This window comes from Eurypyga helias, unplaced genomic scaffold (genome assembly GCF_000690775.1).
Source record: "Eurypyga helias isolate BGI_N326 unplaced genomic scaffold, ASM69077v1 scaffold51556, whole genome shotgun sequence".
In the NCBI taxonomy this organism is placed as follows: Eukaryota; Metazoa; Chordata; class Aves; order Eurypygiformes; family Eurypygidae; genus Eurypyga; species Eurypyga helias.
The window spans coordinates 601-18,584 of NW_010258347.1; the positions used below are offsets into that span (position 1 = coordinate 601).

At 38.8% G+C, this 17,984-nt stretch overlaps 1 protein-coding gene across 1 annotated transcript in view; it reads right to left on the bottom strand.

Moving 5' to 3' along the window:
• Positions 1–3,528: 3,528 nt before the first annotated feature.
• VPS36 (vacuolar protein sorting 36 homolog (S. cerevisiae)) overlaps positions 3,529–17,984 on the bottom strand; it is an 18,105-nt gene continuing 3,649 nt past the window's right edge. Inside the window, exons 3-14 of the mRNA XM_010154284.1 lie at positions 17,039–17,109; positions 15,623–15,737; positions 14,076–14,165; positions 12,529–12,615; positions 9,300–9,332; positions 9,112–9,189; positions 8,577–8,711; positions 7,584–7,649; positions 6,970–7,034; positions 6,432–6,516; positions 3,910–3,986; positions 3,529–3,826 (exon numbers count right to left, since the gene is read on the bottom strand). Of these exons, the coding sequence (XP_010152586.1) occupies positions 3,733–3,826; positions 3,910–3,986; positions 6,432–6,516; positions 6,970–7,034; positions 7,584–7,649; positions 8,577–8,711; positions 9,112–9,189; positions 9,300–9,332; positions 12,529–12,615; positions 14,076–14,165; positions 15,623–15,737; positions 17,039–17,109 (996 nt within the window). The 3' untranslated portion in view covers positions 3,529–3,732. The remainder of the gene's footprint in view (positions 3,827–3,909; positions 3,987–6,431; positions 6,517–6,969; positions 7,035–7,583; positions 7,650–8,576; positions 8,712–9,111; positions 9,190–9,299; positions 9,333–12,528; positions 12,616–14,075; positions 14,166–15,622; positions 15,738–17,038; positions 17,110–17,984) is intronic.

Consider the following 17,984-nt stretch of genomic DNA (forward strand, 5'->3'; position numbering starts at 1 on the left):
AACAAAACAACAGTTGAAATCTTCCCAGCAGAGGATGACCTGGAACTAGTGTCTTGCACCTCATGTGAATACCTGAAGCACTGGGAATTAGGATGAAACAGGAACTGCTAGAATAGGAAAAGCAACAGAGTCATCAGATTTGTGAATATAGCTCAGAAAAAATATATTGGAGAGGGGGTTCCTTCCAAAAGACCCCCAGTGGTTTCATATCAAACCCACAAATAATTCTGAACTGCCATTCCTGCCTTTTCAGTGTGTGACTGTCCAGTTGCAAGTGAGAGCCTCCCAGGCTTCAGGAAGCAGGAATTGCTGCCGTCGGCAACAGGCTCCCACTGTCTCCCACTACTGTCCTAATGAATTTGGTGACAGTACTTCCACTGATTGGACACAGTCGGGCCCTTTGGACACACTGTGAAAGTCCTTTTAGAAGAACTGCCCCATCCCTGGAAGTGTTCAAGGCCAGGCTGGATGAGGCTTTGAGCAACCTGGTCTAGTGGAAGGTGTCCCTGCCCATGGCAGGGGGGTTGGAACTGGATGGTCTTTAAGGTCCCTTCCAACCCAAACCATTCTGTGGTTGTATGATTCTATGAACTGAGCATCGAAGAGTTTAGCTAATCAATATGCAGCCAGTAGTGATAATTAAAGATACACTTCTGAAGACTTCCAAATACACATACATACGTGTTTTTCTGAGAAAAAATAACGTTTGCACTTCAGAAATATGGTCCAGATTAGATCCATGGTTCCACAGGCTGAAGAGAATTTTCCTGACAAAAGAGCCAAAGGAGATATGGAAAAGACATAGATTCCCGAGCAGCATTCTTTTCCTGTCAGAGGTATAAAAAAAGCCCATGTTTTCAAATGAAAATCCTAAGCATCATTTAAGACTGCTCCATAAAAAACAAGCGCTTTTTGAACAGACCTCTGTTACAAACCCCTCTTCAAAGGACTGTATAATTGGGCAGCCCTGGCAAAATGAGATAACGTTCATGGATCACGATACAAACATTCAAGGAATAACCAAAATGTGATTCATATAGGCACCTTCTGTACTAAACCAGAATGATCTGTGAGAATGGCACCTGCTATATTTTTCTCTCTCGTATAATCCTGCTTCAAAACAATGTATTTTTTTGCTGGTAGTACCAATGGAAGCGGGACTGGGCAATGGGAGTTTGGGACAGCGCGATCTACAACAGTGATACCACACACCTGTGTAATGTCACTCCATTTGTTTGCCCAAAAGCTGGCTCTCCGTACGGTATCAGATATACGATCTCTGTTGACTTTCAGCTGGGAAAACACATTTCAATGCATCAAATACCTTTCCAGTGCTAGTGCAGGATATATGCTTGGCTCAGACTCTGCATTTTGCGATTCTGGGTCACGTGCTACTCAGCAACAGAACCAGGGCATTCTAATTACATTTAATTCTGCCTTTTAATTTTAAATCAGAACAATCTTTTACCCTTTTAGCTATAAAATGAGACAGCAAAAATATGATGTGCTTTTCTGCCCCACAGAACCACAAGATTTTGATGTGTAAAGATTTTAAAGCTGTATTCTTTAAATACATTTAGGAAGAAAAAAACCCTCAGAACAGTCTAATTAAGAAAATCTTTTAATTTTTATTACTTTCTAGTAGTCATTTTCTCACATGTATGTTTAAATTCTAAACCAGCTATACAATTTACCTGATAGATTTCTTCCCAGTAGGTTTAAAAAAAAAAAAAGTCAAGGAAAAATCTTGGGAAAGACAATCTCAAGAAGGTACCATCATTCTAAACAGGCTGTATTGTTATTGCTTAATTAAAATCATGAAATGCTCAGGGCTGAAGGAAGGAGGCTGGGAGTTTACACCTGGCATCTCCTTTCTGGTTTTGTGCTTTCTGCAGAAGACATGCCCCCTTGTGGGGAGAGGGTCAGGCCCATAATCACTGGGCTCCCTTGACAGGTTTGGGTAGTGGGCAAAAGAAACAGTTGGCACAAACCAGCTTTTTGCTTCTGAATTGCTCCCTTTTCAGTCCCTCCTCAATGGGCGATGCTTGGTGTACCTCGCAGAGATCTCCTCTGTGGGTTGTGGGGAGGATGAAGAAAAGCAGCGAGCCTTAAGGCCCTTGAAGAGATGATACTAGACGGTTAACACAGTAAGAGTGGTCTGGAAAGGGTTCCTTCAGCTGTGTCAAATACATTAGTTTCAGCATCTTCATGAAACAGATGAAAACTGCCCTAAAGAAAGCACTGCCTAAAAGTTTGCTCATGACAAGGATAAGAGGACACAATTCTTTGAATCTAAATGAGCATCTTACGAACCAAAAGCATCATCACTGTAAGGATCTCTGCAATGAACACCTTATTGGCAGGCTCTTAACCCTTGTCTAAGCTATGGTAACACTGAAAGAGTTCTGAAAACATTTTCAGGCTCTTAAAAGCCTTTTTCTCCTTTTTTTGTAACATCAATTTGGCCATTACAACCACAATGCAGTTACCTCTGTGTTGTCCTTGCCCATTCCTTGCATGAATTCTGTTATTTATTAAAACAGATCACTTCAAAATGCCAAAAATTTAAGTGACGTGGATGGTAAACATCCACTTACCGTTATTATCATGACAACAGATCTTCAAGTAACGTAACAACTCCACTGGAGTTATGAAAACTGAGACTATCCAATTGCATTCAGTGTGAACACAGGGTGAGGAATACCAAACAACATGATACCTCATGACTATTAAACACAGGGTAATAACCTTCCTCCTCCCTTCAATATTGAAAGCACATTAATTTTCGCATACGAGATATAAGCAAATGAACTGTCTCTCCAGAAGAGATAGCAGGCTGATGAAACAAACAAATGATCTTTCATTAGAAGTACAAGATAAAAACCAAGCACATTAAAGCACAGAGTCTCTTTACAGAGTGTATTAGCCGCCTGTCACCCTACCACAGAGTAGGGTGGGTGACAGGCAGCTAATACACTCTGTAAAGAGAGGACAGCAAAAGGGCACCCAAAATGCAACATAATGAGAGAGGAAGGAAGATGGCAAGGAAAGAGAAGAGAAGGGAGGAAGTCTGTGCTATCAATGCTTCTATCGGAGATATTAGCAGAAGATAGGACAAGACAAACACTGTGTTTTTGAGATTCATGTAACGTGTGTTGATCTCTCTTGCAGCCCGTTCTTTCTGTCTCCAAGTACCAGAACCCCAAGATCATCTCTCAGAAAACTGAATTCAGGGAGAAAGGGTTGTTCTACACTGGGTTGTTCCTTATACCTCAGTACCCAACAAAGTAATTTTTCTTATCGCTACGGATACATCTGTCTGCTTTGTTGCTCTAGACATAAACAAACTGAAATGGGACTATGCAGTAACCTGTCTTCTGGGTGCCGACCCTCGTAACAGACTACAGGGATATTCTCTCCACTTTCACTTGTGGGGAGTCTTCATCTGACTTCTCTTGAAATGAGAAACTGCAGAGCAGATCAAATGAAACTTAAAACATGAGCTAGCCAGTTTGAGACAATTAACAGGCTTCCGACTCAGTGATTCCTATTTCCTTTCAGTTCCACGTAAGCGGATTCAGCACTTGAAATACCTGAGAACTGTGAAGCATTGCAATGTTCATCACTGCTGCAGTTACTAACAAAATCAAAATTATAAAGTCAGTTGTTGGAAGAGTTCTGCCCTCTGCTCTTTCGTTCAACTGTTACTTAACAAACTGTATGCAAACTACATTAGCTTTGTGTCAGAAATAAATTTGGGTAGAATCTCAAGCCTTCCACTGAATCATCTCTGCAAAGATGCCCCATCTTTTCAGCAAGAAGCAACCTAGAGAGAGCAAAAAATGATGTGCTGTATTACTTGCAGACATCAGGATAACAAAGGTATTAAACACAGCAATCATTACTTACCTTTCTTTGGCTAAGAGAACAGACATCCCCACCAGCTTAGCAAACTCGTCAGCTGTGAGAGAACCCTTTTCAGATACCTGTCAAAAACCAAATAAACAAACTATGGCATTAAAACAACAATGAGGTTCTCTCAGCTACTGAACCAAGCCAGGCCTTGTGAAGGGATAAATTGGTAGCAAAGCCCTTGTGAAGACAACTACTTTGCTTGCATTTTTAAAAAAGTACAAATAATTATCAGTATAACCCCCCTAAAAATACCTCTTCTGTGTCCTGGGAAAATTGCCAAGTATAAAAAAAGGAACACAGAAAAGAGTTACATCTGTAAAAAAAAAAAAAATCACATGGTACCCCTTCCTTTGGAATTTTTTCAAAAGATGCCTTAGGACAAAATGAGAGGAATAATTAGAATAGCTCAGACAGCAGTATACTGTCCCGATCAGTATTTATACAGCCCAACTACACTAAGTGATTCTGCAAATAGTGCAGCCTCAATGAAAAAATAAAAGACCTGTTCACGGCAAGTCATCATTTTAGACTTTTGTCATCTCAGACGGAAGTGGCGAATTTGAGGTTAATGGGATTTAAAATACCCCTAACTGCCTATAGAAACACCCCATACCTTGGTACTCCTCCCTATATCATGGCATGCTAGAGGGATCAGTAAAAGCCACCATCACACTCACTTGACACAAAAGGTAGGTTCAGTCTTAGGACTCAAAACTTTGGCCCCGTTGTCTCAACGATGCCAGTTAATACATGCTAAAATGAAACCTTCTCACACAGCTTGGACAGGTGGATGCTTAAAATATTAGATATGAAGTCTAGACTTATTACTACGTTGAATTTCCCAGATAAACATGTTTCATTACCCTACAAATTCTTCCATTTCTCCCTTGCTTCAGATTCAAGCAAACTTGTAAATCCAGACGTAGTTGCCATTTCCTGCTTCTCACATAACTGTGTGGGGAGGGGTCTGTTCTGCTTCACTCTCAGTTTACAGAAACTCAGATTAAATTAGTTGTAATTTGAGATTCTGTGAAGTCAAGTGATCAAATGTGAGTCACGGAAGTCAGCTATGCAACCTAGTATGCATATGGGTGATCGATTGTACCTCCTTCCTAAACCACTGCTCTCATCAAGGGTGACTTTGGGTTGCTTTGACTTCCATGCCGTTTCCCGTCCTCACCAGCCACCTCTCTCTGCCGTCTGCAACCCTGTGGCTTCCTTTCACTTCTCAGACCTTTCACGTTAGTGTACATTACACATCAGTACAGGGTGCTTTTGGCTACAAGTGTGATCTCACCTTCCTTTTCCCTTATGGGCTGGCCTTCCTCATTCAAAGCCTCTCCCTTACATTTTTCTATGGAGTCAAAGTCTCATACTATGAAACTAAAAGAAAAAAGGCACTCCATTAATAAATCCACCACCTGCTGTTTTTTTGCGACTGACCTCATTTGTTATCAAGAAAAGGTTTTTTCCTTTCAAAGAGATAAGCACTTTTGCTGAAGGCAACAAATTAATTAGAAAACTAACATAACATAAGGGAAAAACAAAGCCTAAAGCTTGGGTATATTTCTGAAATACAAGAAATAAACTGAAAGGATTAACATATGTTGAAAGATGTAAGCATTTTAGTTTCAAGAGTTTAGGGTGAAAAGTTTTAGACAGCTATCTAAATTTCACTTATCTAAAAATCTTTTTCCTGAGAGAAAGCTATGTGGTAACAATCGTGCAAAACCCACTGAAGAGTCTACCTGATGTACCAAGTGAGGTGCCTGTGATAGCTCTACTTTTTCTTGACTGCCCAAGTCCAAATCCTCTACAACTTTGATGTTTAACTTTGAATACACTGAATCAGCCTCGAGTCAACTTTATGAAAACCTAAAAATTACATCCCACTGTAAAAGACACAGAAAAATGCATCAAAAAACGGGACAGCAGGACTTTAAAAGAGTCCAGAGGTAGCAAGACCACAAAGGTTTACCACGCTGAGCGATTTACATGTTTGGTTTTTTCTTTCTGATGAAGCTATACGCACCACTCTCCAACTGAGCACTCTTCGCAGCAACAAACCCAGCACAAGATGTTGCATGTACAATGTGCTATTTTATGGAATAAACCCAAACCAAAAAAACCTGCCTGTATCAACATTTAAGAGCTACTTTCACTGCCTTCAGGCACATGGTGTACAGTGTCTGAAGTCCACTTCTGTCAAATGAAGTGCTTCATCTATGCCATGAATTTCATCCTTCAGCACAAAAGATTTCGAGGAAGGCTGGAGGTTAACGAAGTTTGAAAAGAGAATTTATTCCTTAAGGAGAAAGCAATGACTAACATTATTGCCTGCACAGCACTTTGAAGATGAAAAGTGCTATTTAAGTATTACTGTTAGAAGATTTGGAAGCGGCATATTTTATATTTCAAAACCTCAGAAGGAAATCCTGTACCTCAAGTTTTTATACCTAATATGTTTAAATTTCCCCAGTACGGTCAGAACACTGAAGGAAATGAACTTCACTCACTGTCTCTAAAGCAGAAGCTACCATTTCCTCTTCATTATGAGACTGGAGTTCAATCACCATCACACCACTGTCAAATATCCGAAGCCTAAAATCAAAAGAGAGAGTCAAAGTAACAAAAAACCCTGTGCAAATCACCTACGGTCACATTTCAAATGCATGCACACCAATAACCACATTACAACGGGGGGGGAAACCAAAAAGTTCTGTAAAATGAACTGGACATAAAAACATCTTCAAAATCTGAAGAGGCTGAAAAGACCAGGGCATATGTCTGGATTAAACACTCTTCCCAGTCTGAAAAAACTGTACTGGAAGTGAAAATACTGTTGTCTTCCTAGCAGAGTGAACTACGGCTTAAAAAAAATCCTGTTTTAAAGTAGAGTGGAAGTTGGTGCATACAACAGCATCCTTTAAGCAAAGGATGACTTTGTTTAAAACCAAAACCAAGATGTACTGCAGGTAAAATACTGTGTCATCCAAGCACCATGGTCTGACTTGCAAGTGCCACGTTTTATAAATGCATCCGTAAGGCTCTTACCTTAGTGGTAATTTCAGTGACTCCAGCATCTTACAAGCATTTACTAAATCTTCTGGTGACAGCAACTATTAAAATAGTAGAACATACCTATTCAAAGCTTGCATTTCAAGTAGATGGCGTAACACCAAAACAATCAGGTTTTAGTAACTACAGCTATAAAACACACCAGGGTACACACCATTGTTATTTTTCTTCCCTTCTATTGTTCAGTCTACTTTCCTGGCTTCTATGCTCCTTTCTGTTCCCTTACTACGTGTTCTATAATAATCCTTTTTGCCCTGTTTACAGAAAGAATTGATGTATTTTGTAAAAACCCCAAACCAGAACATTCACCATTCTTCAGTATTCTCTGCCCTTTCAATTTTCTTTCCAAATAAGGATGGATTTTCCCTTTTATATGGCATTATGAAAAGCAATATGACAACTTTAAGAGGATACTTAAACATTACATGGAGAAAGGAAAAAGGTAAAATCCCCTAATTTTAATAAAGGGCTGATCACTTCGTGCTATTAGACAGGTAAAGGGAGCAATTGGTAGGGAACACTTTAACCCTTTTTCTTTAATTACCTTACCACTGAAGTACATTTCATATTTAATAAACCCAATTTCTCACCTCTAATCCTCGTGCACGATTTACCAGACAGTACACTTCTGTAAGTGACATGATCCCTCCTCGCTCCTGTGTTAAGCACAAGACTGGTAAGAGAAACAGCATTGATCTAGTAAACACACAATCTCAGTTTGCCTTTGACTGATTAAAAGAGGTAAAACTGAGGAGCTACATGATGTGCTTTAATGAAAAAAACTACCCAGGCAATACTATGTCTTTCTAGCATTAGAGGCAAGTTGTTTTATCTTTCTCTAATCTTTTTAATATGCAAAACACTGATACTACCTCCAAAGACTCTGAATTTTAAAGCAGAGAATAAATCACAGGAACAAGGAATTTCAATATATCAAATCTATCAATTAATTTTCATTTTTACTTTTCAGACATGCTCAGGTTTTCCATTATGATCATAGTAGGGAGCACGCAGCTTCCACAAAAATACTGTCATGTGCATGGTTTTTAGTAGACACATAGCCTTAAGAGTTGCAACAGGAAATCTAACTTTTTTGGTGAGAACCCTGAATTATGTAATAGCTTCAGATAAATTTAAATTATTCGATATTTCTAATGGAGGTTATCTACGTAAATAACTCTGTGCTATATTTGAAAAATATCCGATTTTTAAGAAACACTGACTACTTATATTTTCAAAGTCAGTGTTGTTTCACTCTTTCTTTAAACAGGTATTAGTCTGCAGCAAGGGATGAATGAAGGGCTGTCCAAATAGAAGAATAACTGCCACTATGATTTTTTCAATATCGCCGATATCTTGCAAACTCGAAGTTGAGATGACATTACTCCAAAGAAAAATTCTTATTTATATTTAAAATTTCTTATTCAGAAAGAGGAAATATATTTCTTCCATAAACACTGAATATGAAGCTGTGCTGCTAAATCTGGAGGCATTAAAAAGAGGCACGATACTACAGTCAAAACACACTGACAGCAAAATTCAGCAACACGCGGAAAACGCTGGTGCAAAATTAGGTACTTTACCTCTAATGGGTTCTGCAGTATTCCAGCCAGTTGCTTCGCCAGCTGCATGTGGTAATGTGTGCCAGATCCGTATGTTTCCCTAGTCACTGGATTAGCTATACCCATACTCAGGAGGTAGGACTTGAACCTGATAGTCTAAACCAATAAATAAATAAATAAGTTCATCAGCTAGAGAATGATTCTGGGGTTTAAGTCTTTGATTTTATAACTATAAGACAGTTCAAGTGAATAAAACCATTCAGTTTACTACCAATAAAGTCAATTACTAGCAAAGAGAAGGCAAGACTGAATACAACTTATTTTTGACCAGCAGAGGTCAAAAATACAAAAATTTACACAAGGGCAGTAAAATCTTAACTTTTAAGAAGGGATCAATAGAAAAGCTAACACTAAAGAAGTAAGTCACTTTTATTTTATGCAGAATTAAAACACAAAAACCGCAACCAGAAGTGTTCTTTATTAAATGTTTTAAACAGAGAGCTTTTTGCTTTGCATAGGAACATTTCTGTTGACTTTAAAAACAAAACTCATTTACCTCATCCTCAGTGATGTCACCTTGTTTTTCTTTAATCTTATTAGCTATTGACTTGGATAACTCCACCATTTCCTTAGCCTATCAAGAAAGACACACAGATAAGTCAACTTTCAGCCCAACAGAGAAAAGTGTGCTTTGAACCGATGAAACAAGCATCAGTCTGCTCGGGTAAGTGACACATGCCATACCTTCTCCATCAGCTTGCTAAGATCCTCAAAAGCCTGAAATGAAAAGCAGACACTGCAGATCAGTACAATTACAGCACTCAGCTTCAGGGATGCAGTCAGCTGCCTTTGTCCGCCTATCCAAGCTATTGGGAAGGGCTGATATCCCTTTAGATGAGTATGTTACAATAGAAGACATTATTGGTTGATATATCTGTTTTGTATCGTGTCTTAAAATTATACAATCCATGAACAACAAAGAATGAAGAAAAGAATCAATCACACACTTTTCTAGTATGTGTAGACTAGTTCAATATGATTTATGAAGTCCCTACGATAGGAAGGAACAATGAGATCCTGAGGCCCAGAAAGATCATAGAATCACAGCACGGTTTGGGTTGGAAGGGACCTTAAAGACCATCTAGTTCCAACTCCCCTGCCATGGGCAGGGACACCTTCCACTAGACCAGGTTGCTCAAAGCCTCATCCAGCCTGGCCTTGAACACTTCCAGGGATAGGGCATCCACAGTCTCTGGGCAACCTGTTCCAGTGCCTCACCACCCTCTCTGGGAAGAATTTCTTCCTGATATCCAATCTAAACCTCCCCACTTTCAATTTAAACCCGTTACCCCTTGTCCTGTCACTACAGGCCCTTAAACTGTCCAAGTTTATTATACTCTCCTAAAAGCTGGGGAAAGGTTTCTTGGTGGTGATGGGAGGTTTTCTTCCAACAGTTAATCCTCACTCAAGGAGATCTATTGTTTCTGGCCAGCCTTAAAGCTACAGAAGTACTCCTCCTGCTAAGGCAACTGTAATCAGTAGATGTTAGGTCATTTCAAAAGAGCATGGAAGAGGGTATATGCTTTCACACGTATGCATAACTGAAGATACAAAACCTCGGAAAATGTGTGGCAACGTCTCTTCACTTAAGTGTCACACACACAGAGGAACAGTGATGCTAACATAATAAATAAAAAACAGTTGCAGAATGAATAACAATCCACGAGTCAAATGATCAGACTGAAATAATCAAGATAAAAACTGGATAAAAAGCATCCTCTGAAAACTCTAGTTCTTGGACCTAAAAACCAACACACCTGCTAGGGCAAGGGAAAAAATTATTTGTACAAAACAATTCTTTTTTTTTTCTAGACTAAGAAACCTCTTTTTTGTTCCCACAAAAGGAAGTATGCAATAAACGGGACAGTCGTCAGAGGACCACGATTATACCAAGCCTCTTAAGTTTAGTAAACTGCTACCGCCTCTAATACAACAATTCTCCAAGAACCCACAAAGGGCATTTTTAGGCTTAAACAGAACATACTTTTAAAAAAAGCCAAAGGTAGGCTGAAAGTTTTAGTAATTCCTAATTTATTCTGACAAATCCTACCCAAGAAAGACCCATTTTTGCAGAATCTCTGCAGGAAAACCCGATTCTTCCCATCTACATTTAGGTGCCTTACTTAGAAGCTTATTGGCCTGAGATTCAATATATGGAGAAGATAAAGGTGCCTCCAGGAAGGGACAGGGCTCGCTTTTCATCTGAATGCCTCCTAATGGTGCCAGCAGTTCTCCACTGATGGGAGAAGTCTAGCCTCTTAACACTTGGTACCTCAGTTGGGCATCCAAAATTAAGTGGGACAAAGCAAGATCCAAGGGGAGAAAATTAAAAATACCACCGAGTAACAATAATCTACCACTATCAGACCAAAAGCTTCTCTTTGGAATATTTCTTCTTACATCCTAATCTGCCAAACTGAGTAATTTACAATAGATTTCCCAATCTCCTCTCTAAACCAAAGCCCTTCTTCTACTGTATCTGTATGTGATATCAACAAAAACATTTTCTGACAAGGCTTTTCCCAGCTTGTTTCTAATCTCTATAACCTGCATGAAAACATCATTCATCAAAAGAACCCTTGATTTAGCTAAATAAACAGTATGCTGTGTCTAACTCCTCCTCTGACTGACTCACCGAGGGCAGGCCTGGAAACAAAGGGGAATGTGCACACACCTAACAGGAACTTCCTCAGATAAACAAAAGGCTAAAGAACTGGATTCTTATCAGCAGTGAACAGCAGATGCAGGAAGCCTTTTCCTGGAAGCCAGGGCACCACTTTTAAAATTAAGTCATTTATAACATTTAAAGCTGGAGGAAAGCAGGATTTTACAAGTCCTGGTTTTCCTCCGCTCATACAACACGTATAAATGGATTGATTTTACTCTCCGACAAAGCTACTAAAGGAAAAAATAAGCAGACAATACCCTTGGAAGTATACACACGCACACGCATGTAGCCACAATACCTTCTGAACTACACACAGAACTTCATTCATTACGTTCCTCAGATGCAGAAAAGAAAGAAAGTTTAACACTACCAGTATCTGAAGCAGCATGCGGCCTGCACAGGTACTGTAATTTTCCTACATGTCAGAGCAGTGAATGCTTTTTTACTGTGGCACACTGAATCCCATAAAGTTTTGCCACAAGAACGACTGTTACATGTAGCTTATGAGCACTTCCGTATTAATCTCCACTCCCAAGACAGAACCAGACTATTTTTGAGAATATTAATCCCACCTCTATAGGAAGAAATTAATTGCCTCTGTTGTCCATCAGTATTGATATCTGGAATTCAACTAATGTGCTGCTTCTGGGGAAAAGGAAGGTTTCCAACTGGCCCAGGTTATTTCGCACAGATCCTTGTAACATCTTGCCGACATCCGGACTGCAGAACGTTTTACTGTGATTATAACCCTAAGGCTAACATTTTAAACCAGAATATTTCTAAGATGAAAACCTAACTTCAACACAGTTATGTGCAGACACTTGGATCGGCATATTCCTAATACATATTAAATTTGTAATTGAAACCAAAACTAGCTGGGAAAAAAAAGGAAGGAAAAAACCCCCAAACTTCTACCAGTCTCTTTCTGCAGATGTCTCTGTGTTCTGCTTCCCCTGATGAAAAGTCACTGAACACAGATTTCTAATTCTACCCAAATTAGTTTTATAAATACACACCGTTAGTTTCAAAGAACAGTCTTCCTGAAAGGAACTGTTTAAATGAAGTACCTTGACACACATTGGAAAACCAGATAAACAAAGTAAATAACTGGAAATTATACACTTTTAATCAATTCAGATTTCTCAACAAAAATAATAAATAGTCTCAGCTGCCCCTAAAAGAAAGTGTGAATGAGTGTAAATGGCTCAGACAGGTGGTTGACCTTCAAACTTCAGTAGTATTTACCTCGGAAATGTTTTTGTCAGTCTCTTTTCTTTTTTCCTCTAATTTCCTTTCGATCCCTACAATTCCTACAGCCCTTATTCTTCCTGCCTGCAAAAGAAAATAATAAAAGGAATGAAAATAGGAAATCCTAAGTTTTCTCATCCGCTTCACTGTGAAAAACTTTACATTAGAAGACAGGAAACATTCCTCCAGAGCTGATATCTTGCATACAATGTTTCATATATTTCTTGAAAGTATTTTATTAACCAGTGTAAAAATATAAACAGAAAGCATAAAGCATGTATGAATTTGCTGTAGTAGACAGATAAGATTATTATATTGAGGTTATTAATAAGAAGATGCTTAATAGCCTGATCCAGACTGAGCATTCTAGGTCATTTGCATTAAAGCCTCCCAAGTCCATGTGAACATCTATACTAGAGCTGTGGAAATGCTTGATTATCTCAAGAAATCTAGCCTGAAGAAATGCAGCCACAGAAACACAATGCTAAGTGCAGTCTAATTTACCTTGCTAAGAAGTATCAGAATGGAGGTGATGTGAACAGGAAAAGGAAAATGCCCTTTAATTTGATGGCACGTGTTTTAGAAAGGCTGGTCCCTAAGTGTCAGGGGGTACCAGCCCTCAAATCTCTGACTGCAACTGGTGTTGATGATCTGCTATGACTTGAGAACGAGGGGGAAGGCATTTTCATGAAGTGATTCTTGATGCAGGGTACAGGCTTCCCCATTAGTCCAAACGCGACTATGTTTAGAAGTACTACATTTGCAAAGGAAGACATATGTGATTTGACTTTCAACAGCCTTTAAATAATCCTATTTCATTCGTAGTATTATACGTTCAATGTATTCATACACTAAACATATTCATATATAGAAACATGTACATGTTCATCAGAATTTATAACCTAGAAGTATGCAGACAGATAAACAAGGCAATCTAACACATTACAGAACCATAGAATGGTTTGGGTTGGAAGGGACCTTAAAGACCATCTAGTTCCAACCCCCCTGCCACGGGCAGGGACAAAGAGATTCTCCGTAACAACTGTCCATTTAGAATCTACATTTAAATCAAACATATGTAGGTTCTGAAGAGACATATAAAAGTTACATGTTATATATTTGACTTCCAGGCACAAAAAATAAAACAGAAATCATAGTCAAGACCAAAAATATTTCACCTTCATTGAATCTCTCATGCTGAATAAAATCAGATGCAGATATATATATAATATTGCAAATATATATATAATATTTGCATAATTTTGTGTGTGTGGGTCTGACTATCTAAAAAAGCCCACAGCTCATTATCAACTATTCTAGTCTAAACACACTCAAGGGAGAGAGGCCACAGTGTCCTACATCAGGTGAAATCTTCAAAAGAGAAACCCAGTCTATATCAGTGAAGAAACAGGCAAAGCCGAGCTGAATTCCCACATGTGCGCACGCTGTTGGTTAGGGAGGCAGGCCAGAGGCACTATACGGGGGCAGCAAGAAGTGGAAACAAGAAGTTACATGCAGATTCTGCTTGGAAGCTCTGCACATACCTGTGGATCCTTGTTAACCTGAATGGTCTGACCAGTAGGCATGCTCTCCCACCTCCTTTGGGTGATTTCTTCTGATAACCGTCTGTAGAACTGCGAACGTTAAAGAGTGACAACAGATGCTTCAGGTACTGTGCAGGGTACCTCTGGGTATTTTTAGCATCGTGGTGGCAGATAAAATAAACTTCACTGTAAGACAAAGCATGGTAATACCTACACATCCACAGCGCAACATTCATGATCTGGAAATTCTTAATGGTGAATCTTCAGAAATAAACACATTAGAGGAGGAGCCATGTAGTTACTAGTTAAACTTGCATGAGTATTTTTTTCAGATATTCAGAATGTCCCAAACCACGCTGAAGTTAAAAATGTTGAGGTTTGCTCAAAGGCATGCTTTTAAATGGAAGGAAAGTTGAACAATCCAGTTAGCATTATCTGTTGATTCAACAATATAAAGGCAACCACACAGATCAATTACACTTACTTGTTTTTTGCTAATACCAGAAGGTGGCATTAGTTAATTAATGAACAGCAAGTGTATCCCACTGACCAAAATCCAGAAACAAAATTTAGTCCATTCTTATGACTGTTCAGAGTCCACAGGAAAGCATTCTGAAGTCATAAAGAACAGATCTGGAGTGTAACTGATGTGCTAGGTAACCAGTAAGCATCGGAAGTTTGATTTTCGGACATGAAAATTAATATAAATAAGGTTACAATTAGGCAAAACACTTACAGAATTATAACTAGGCACAAATCTGCACTCATCCGGAGCTGAAAACTGCTCACAAAGAACTGAACATGAGTCTAATGAAGCACATGAATTTAAAAGATGTTTATAACTAACTCAAGTTGAAAATCTGTTTCTCTGCAGTGAATGGCTACTGCTTTTTTCATCGTTCAAAGTTAAAGTTCTCGATCTCTTCAAGTGAGGATCTTATGCTGTGGAATTTCTTTACAGAGTGGAATTTATTTAGTTTTTAGCATGTCTTCTTTTAAAAATATATTACTTTTTTTAAGAATCTTTAAAGTCATTGAGATTTGGGGTAGATAAAAAAAAAAAAAAAGATTTATAAACCATAAAATGAAACAAAGTTCAGCTCTGAGGCAACAAAAAGTGTTCAGCAATAAAATCAGAGAGAGGATTAGGAGTAAGTTGCTTGATTCCTGTTCAGTAGAGGGTTAACAACAAAGAAACATCTTTTACTCTGTTAAAGTTTTAACAGGTTTCAGAGACGTCATTGTGGAAAATCCTCTGTTTAATTTAAAAGATTAAAAAAGCAAGTATAAGGTTATATTAAAAACTACTAAAATAAGGACAAAGCCTAATAATGTCTCTTGACGTGTTTGGAACTCTATTTGCATTATTTAACCGAAGTATAGAACCCTGAAGGCTCACAGTGTTTGTCTCCAAAAAGGATGTATTGAAAAAGCTCCACCTCAAAAGTAAACATGGAAAGATCACGGAAAACTATCACTAACGCAGCAAGAGGAGAAAAGCACATTCAAAGACCTGATGTGCTGTGCTTGCATAGTAAAAAACTTACCTCGATCTGCCCATGTTCTCTGAAAGAAAGTTTGATGTAGGAATATTTGCTGCTTTGGAATGGACCAGGCTCTTTGTTTGAAGAAGCCGGATGAAGATGTACTACTATTTTGGCACTAATAAAAAGTTAAAGGAAAGAGTAGAGGCAGCTTTCTGTAACAGCTTTAAAAGAAGTATTTCTACATTCACAGTTAAATGTGAATTAAATCAATTAAATCACACATTAAATCAAAACCTCTATTATCTTACATAAGAGCTAAAGCACATCAAATAATGCTTTACTTTTCTGCATCATTTAAGTATTTTAACTAAATATTATACTGCATAAAAACTACTATAAACCCCTAAAACAGCAACATCTCACAGACTTAAAATGTACCCACCATCAGTTCTTAAGAAATAAACATAACAAATTTTACCATTTCAAGCAATAACTTCTGACAAACCTAAGTTGAGATGAAAACTGATCATCAGCTAGTCCTTTGATTTGGCTTTTGACATGCAATAACTGCTGCCAAAATACACTCTGTCACAGGAAAACAAAAGGTCCCCATATTATGCTTAATCTATCCCATTTGTATATGTCACTTGTGAACGCTGTATGTGAATTTGTCCAAAACCAACATTCAAAGGTAACATGTATGGAAATCACAGTTGAAAAGGACAATTACCACCAAAACAAACCCTGAGATATCATTAGTTTAGGAACACAACAGACTGCTATCACAGCATGACTGCAACTCCACCATTCCCATTTCATTTTACTGATACCTTTTTTCATGGGTCTTTACTGACTTCTCCAGCATTAGGGAATTACCTGATTCCTTCTGGATGCCCCCAGCCTATTACCGTACCTGGCTGTAGGCCGAAAACACGTCTACTACATCTGTACTTCTCCAGTTAATATTTCTTTCTCTTTTGCTTGTGGAATTTCTTTATACACATTCCATACTGAATTAGTTATTCAATTGAGTGGAAACACTTGAGGTTCCTCTAACCGTTGCTAGCATTTCCATGCTCAAAATCATATGGTCATAAAAGGTTATATAATACGGGATCTGACAGAGTTTCTATCCCCAACAAGTACTGTGGCACTAAAGACTAAAATTAGCTCTCAAATTTAGATCCTGATCACTGTTGTAATTTATGACTATCAAATGAAAATGGCAAGTTAGAACACATTCTTGTTTAGTAATTAATTACAATAGAGTTATTTAACTAATCACATCAAACACTGCTTGGCCATGACTCTCTTACACATATGATCTCAAGTGAGGAATCATGTCCTTGTGACTGTCAACCTGGACACTTGGATTGCAAACGGAACCTACCATGAAACCATACATAATCCTGGGTACCTCACAAAACATACACGGGCAAACCATCCATCTGAAAAAGACAATGGCTATCACCTTACCTTTTTCCTATCCCAGCTGCTTGCTCTTCAATAAAAACAATCTGAGACAGAGGTACAGCAATGCAGCACTCCTGGAATAATCGATACAAACACAAGTGAAATTAAAGCCATACCCCGAATACTCATTTGCTAAAACCAAGTGTTCTCTTTCTCCACTGCACATACAGTACAGAATCCTACAGGTTCTGGATGAGGCACTCCATATAAACTAGGATGGTAACAATAGGAACACATCTATTAAAGAGAAATACAAGCAGAAAAAAATAAAAAAGTTGAAACTGACTTGTAGATAATCAGAAAACTAAGCTTATGTCTCAGTGTGTTGACTTCAGACACCTCAAGCTAGATTCATAGGAGGACTCGGGAATTTAACAAATCTTTAGTATCTAAGTTCAAAATTTAAACACTAAAATTTCCACACTACTGAATCTTATCTGTCTAGGTGCACAGTGCTCATAGAATCATATAATGGAATCACAGGATGGTTTGGGTTGGAAGGGACCTTAAAGACCATCTAGTTCCACCCCCCCTGCCATGGGCAGGGACACCTTCCACTAGACCAGGTTGCTCAAAGCCTCATCCAGCCTGGCCTTGAACACTTCCAGGGATGGGGCATCCACAGCTTCTCTGGGCAACCTGTTCCAGTGCCTCACCACCCTCTCCGGGAAGAACTTCTTCCTGATATCCAATCTAAACCTCCTGCTTTCAATTTAAACTCGTTACCCCTTGTCCTGTTACTACAGGCCCTTGTAAAAAGTCCCCCCCAGCCACCTGAAGGCCCCTTCAGGTACTGGAAAGTGCCATAAGGTCTCCCTGGAGCCTTCTCTTCTCCAGGCTGAACAAGCCCAACTCTCTCAGCCTGTCCCCATAGCAGAGGTGCTCCAGCCCTCTGAGCATCTTTGTGGCCTCCTCTGGACTCGCTCCAACCAGTCTATATCCTTCTGAT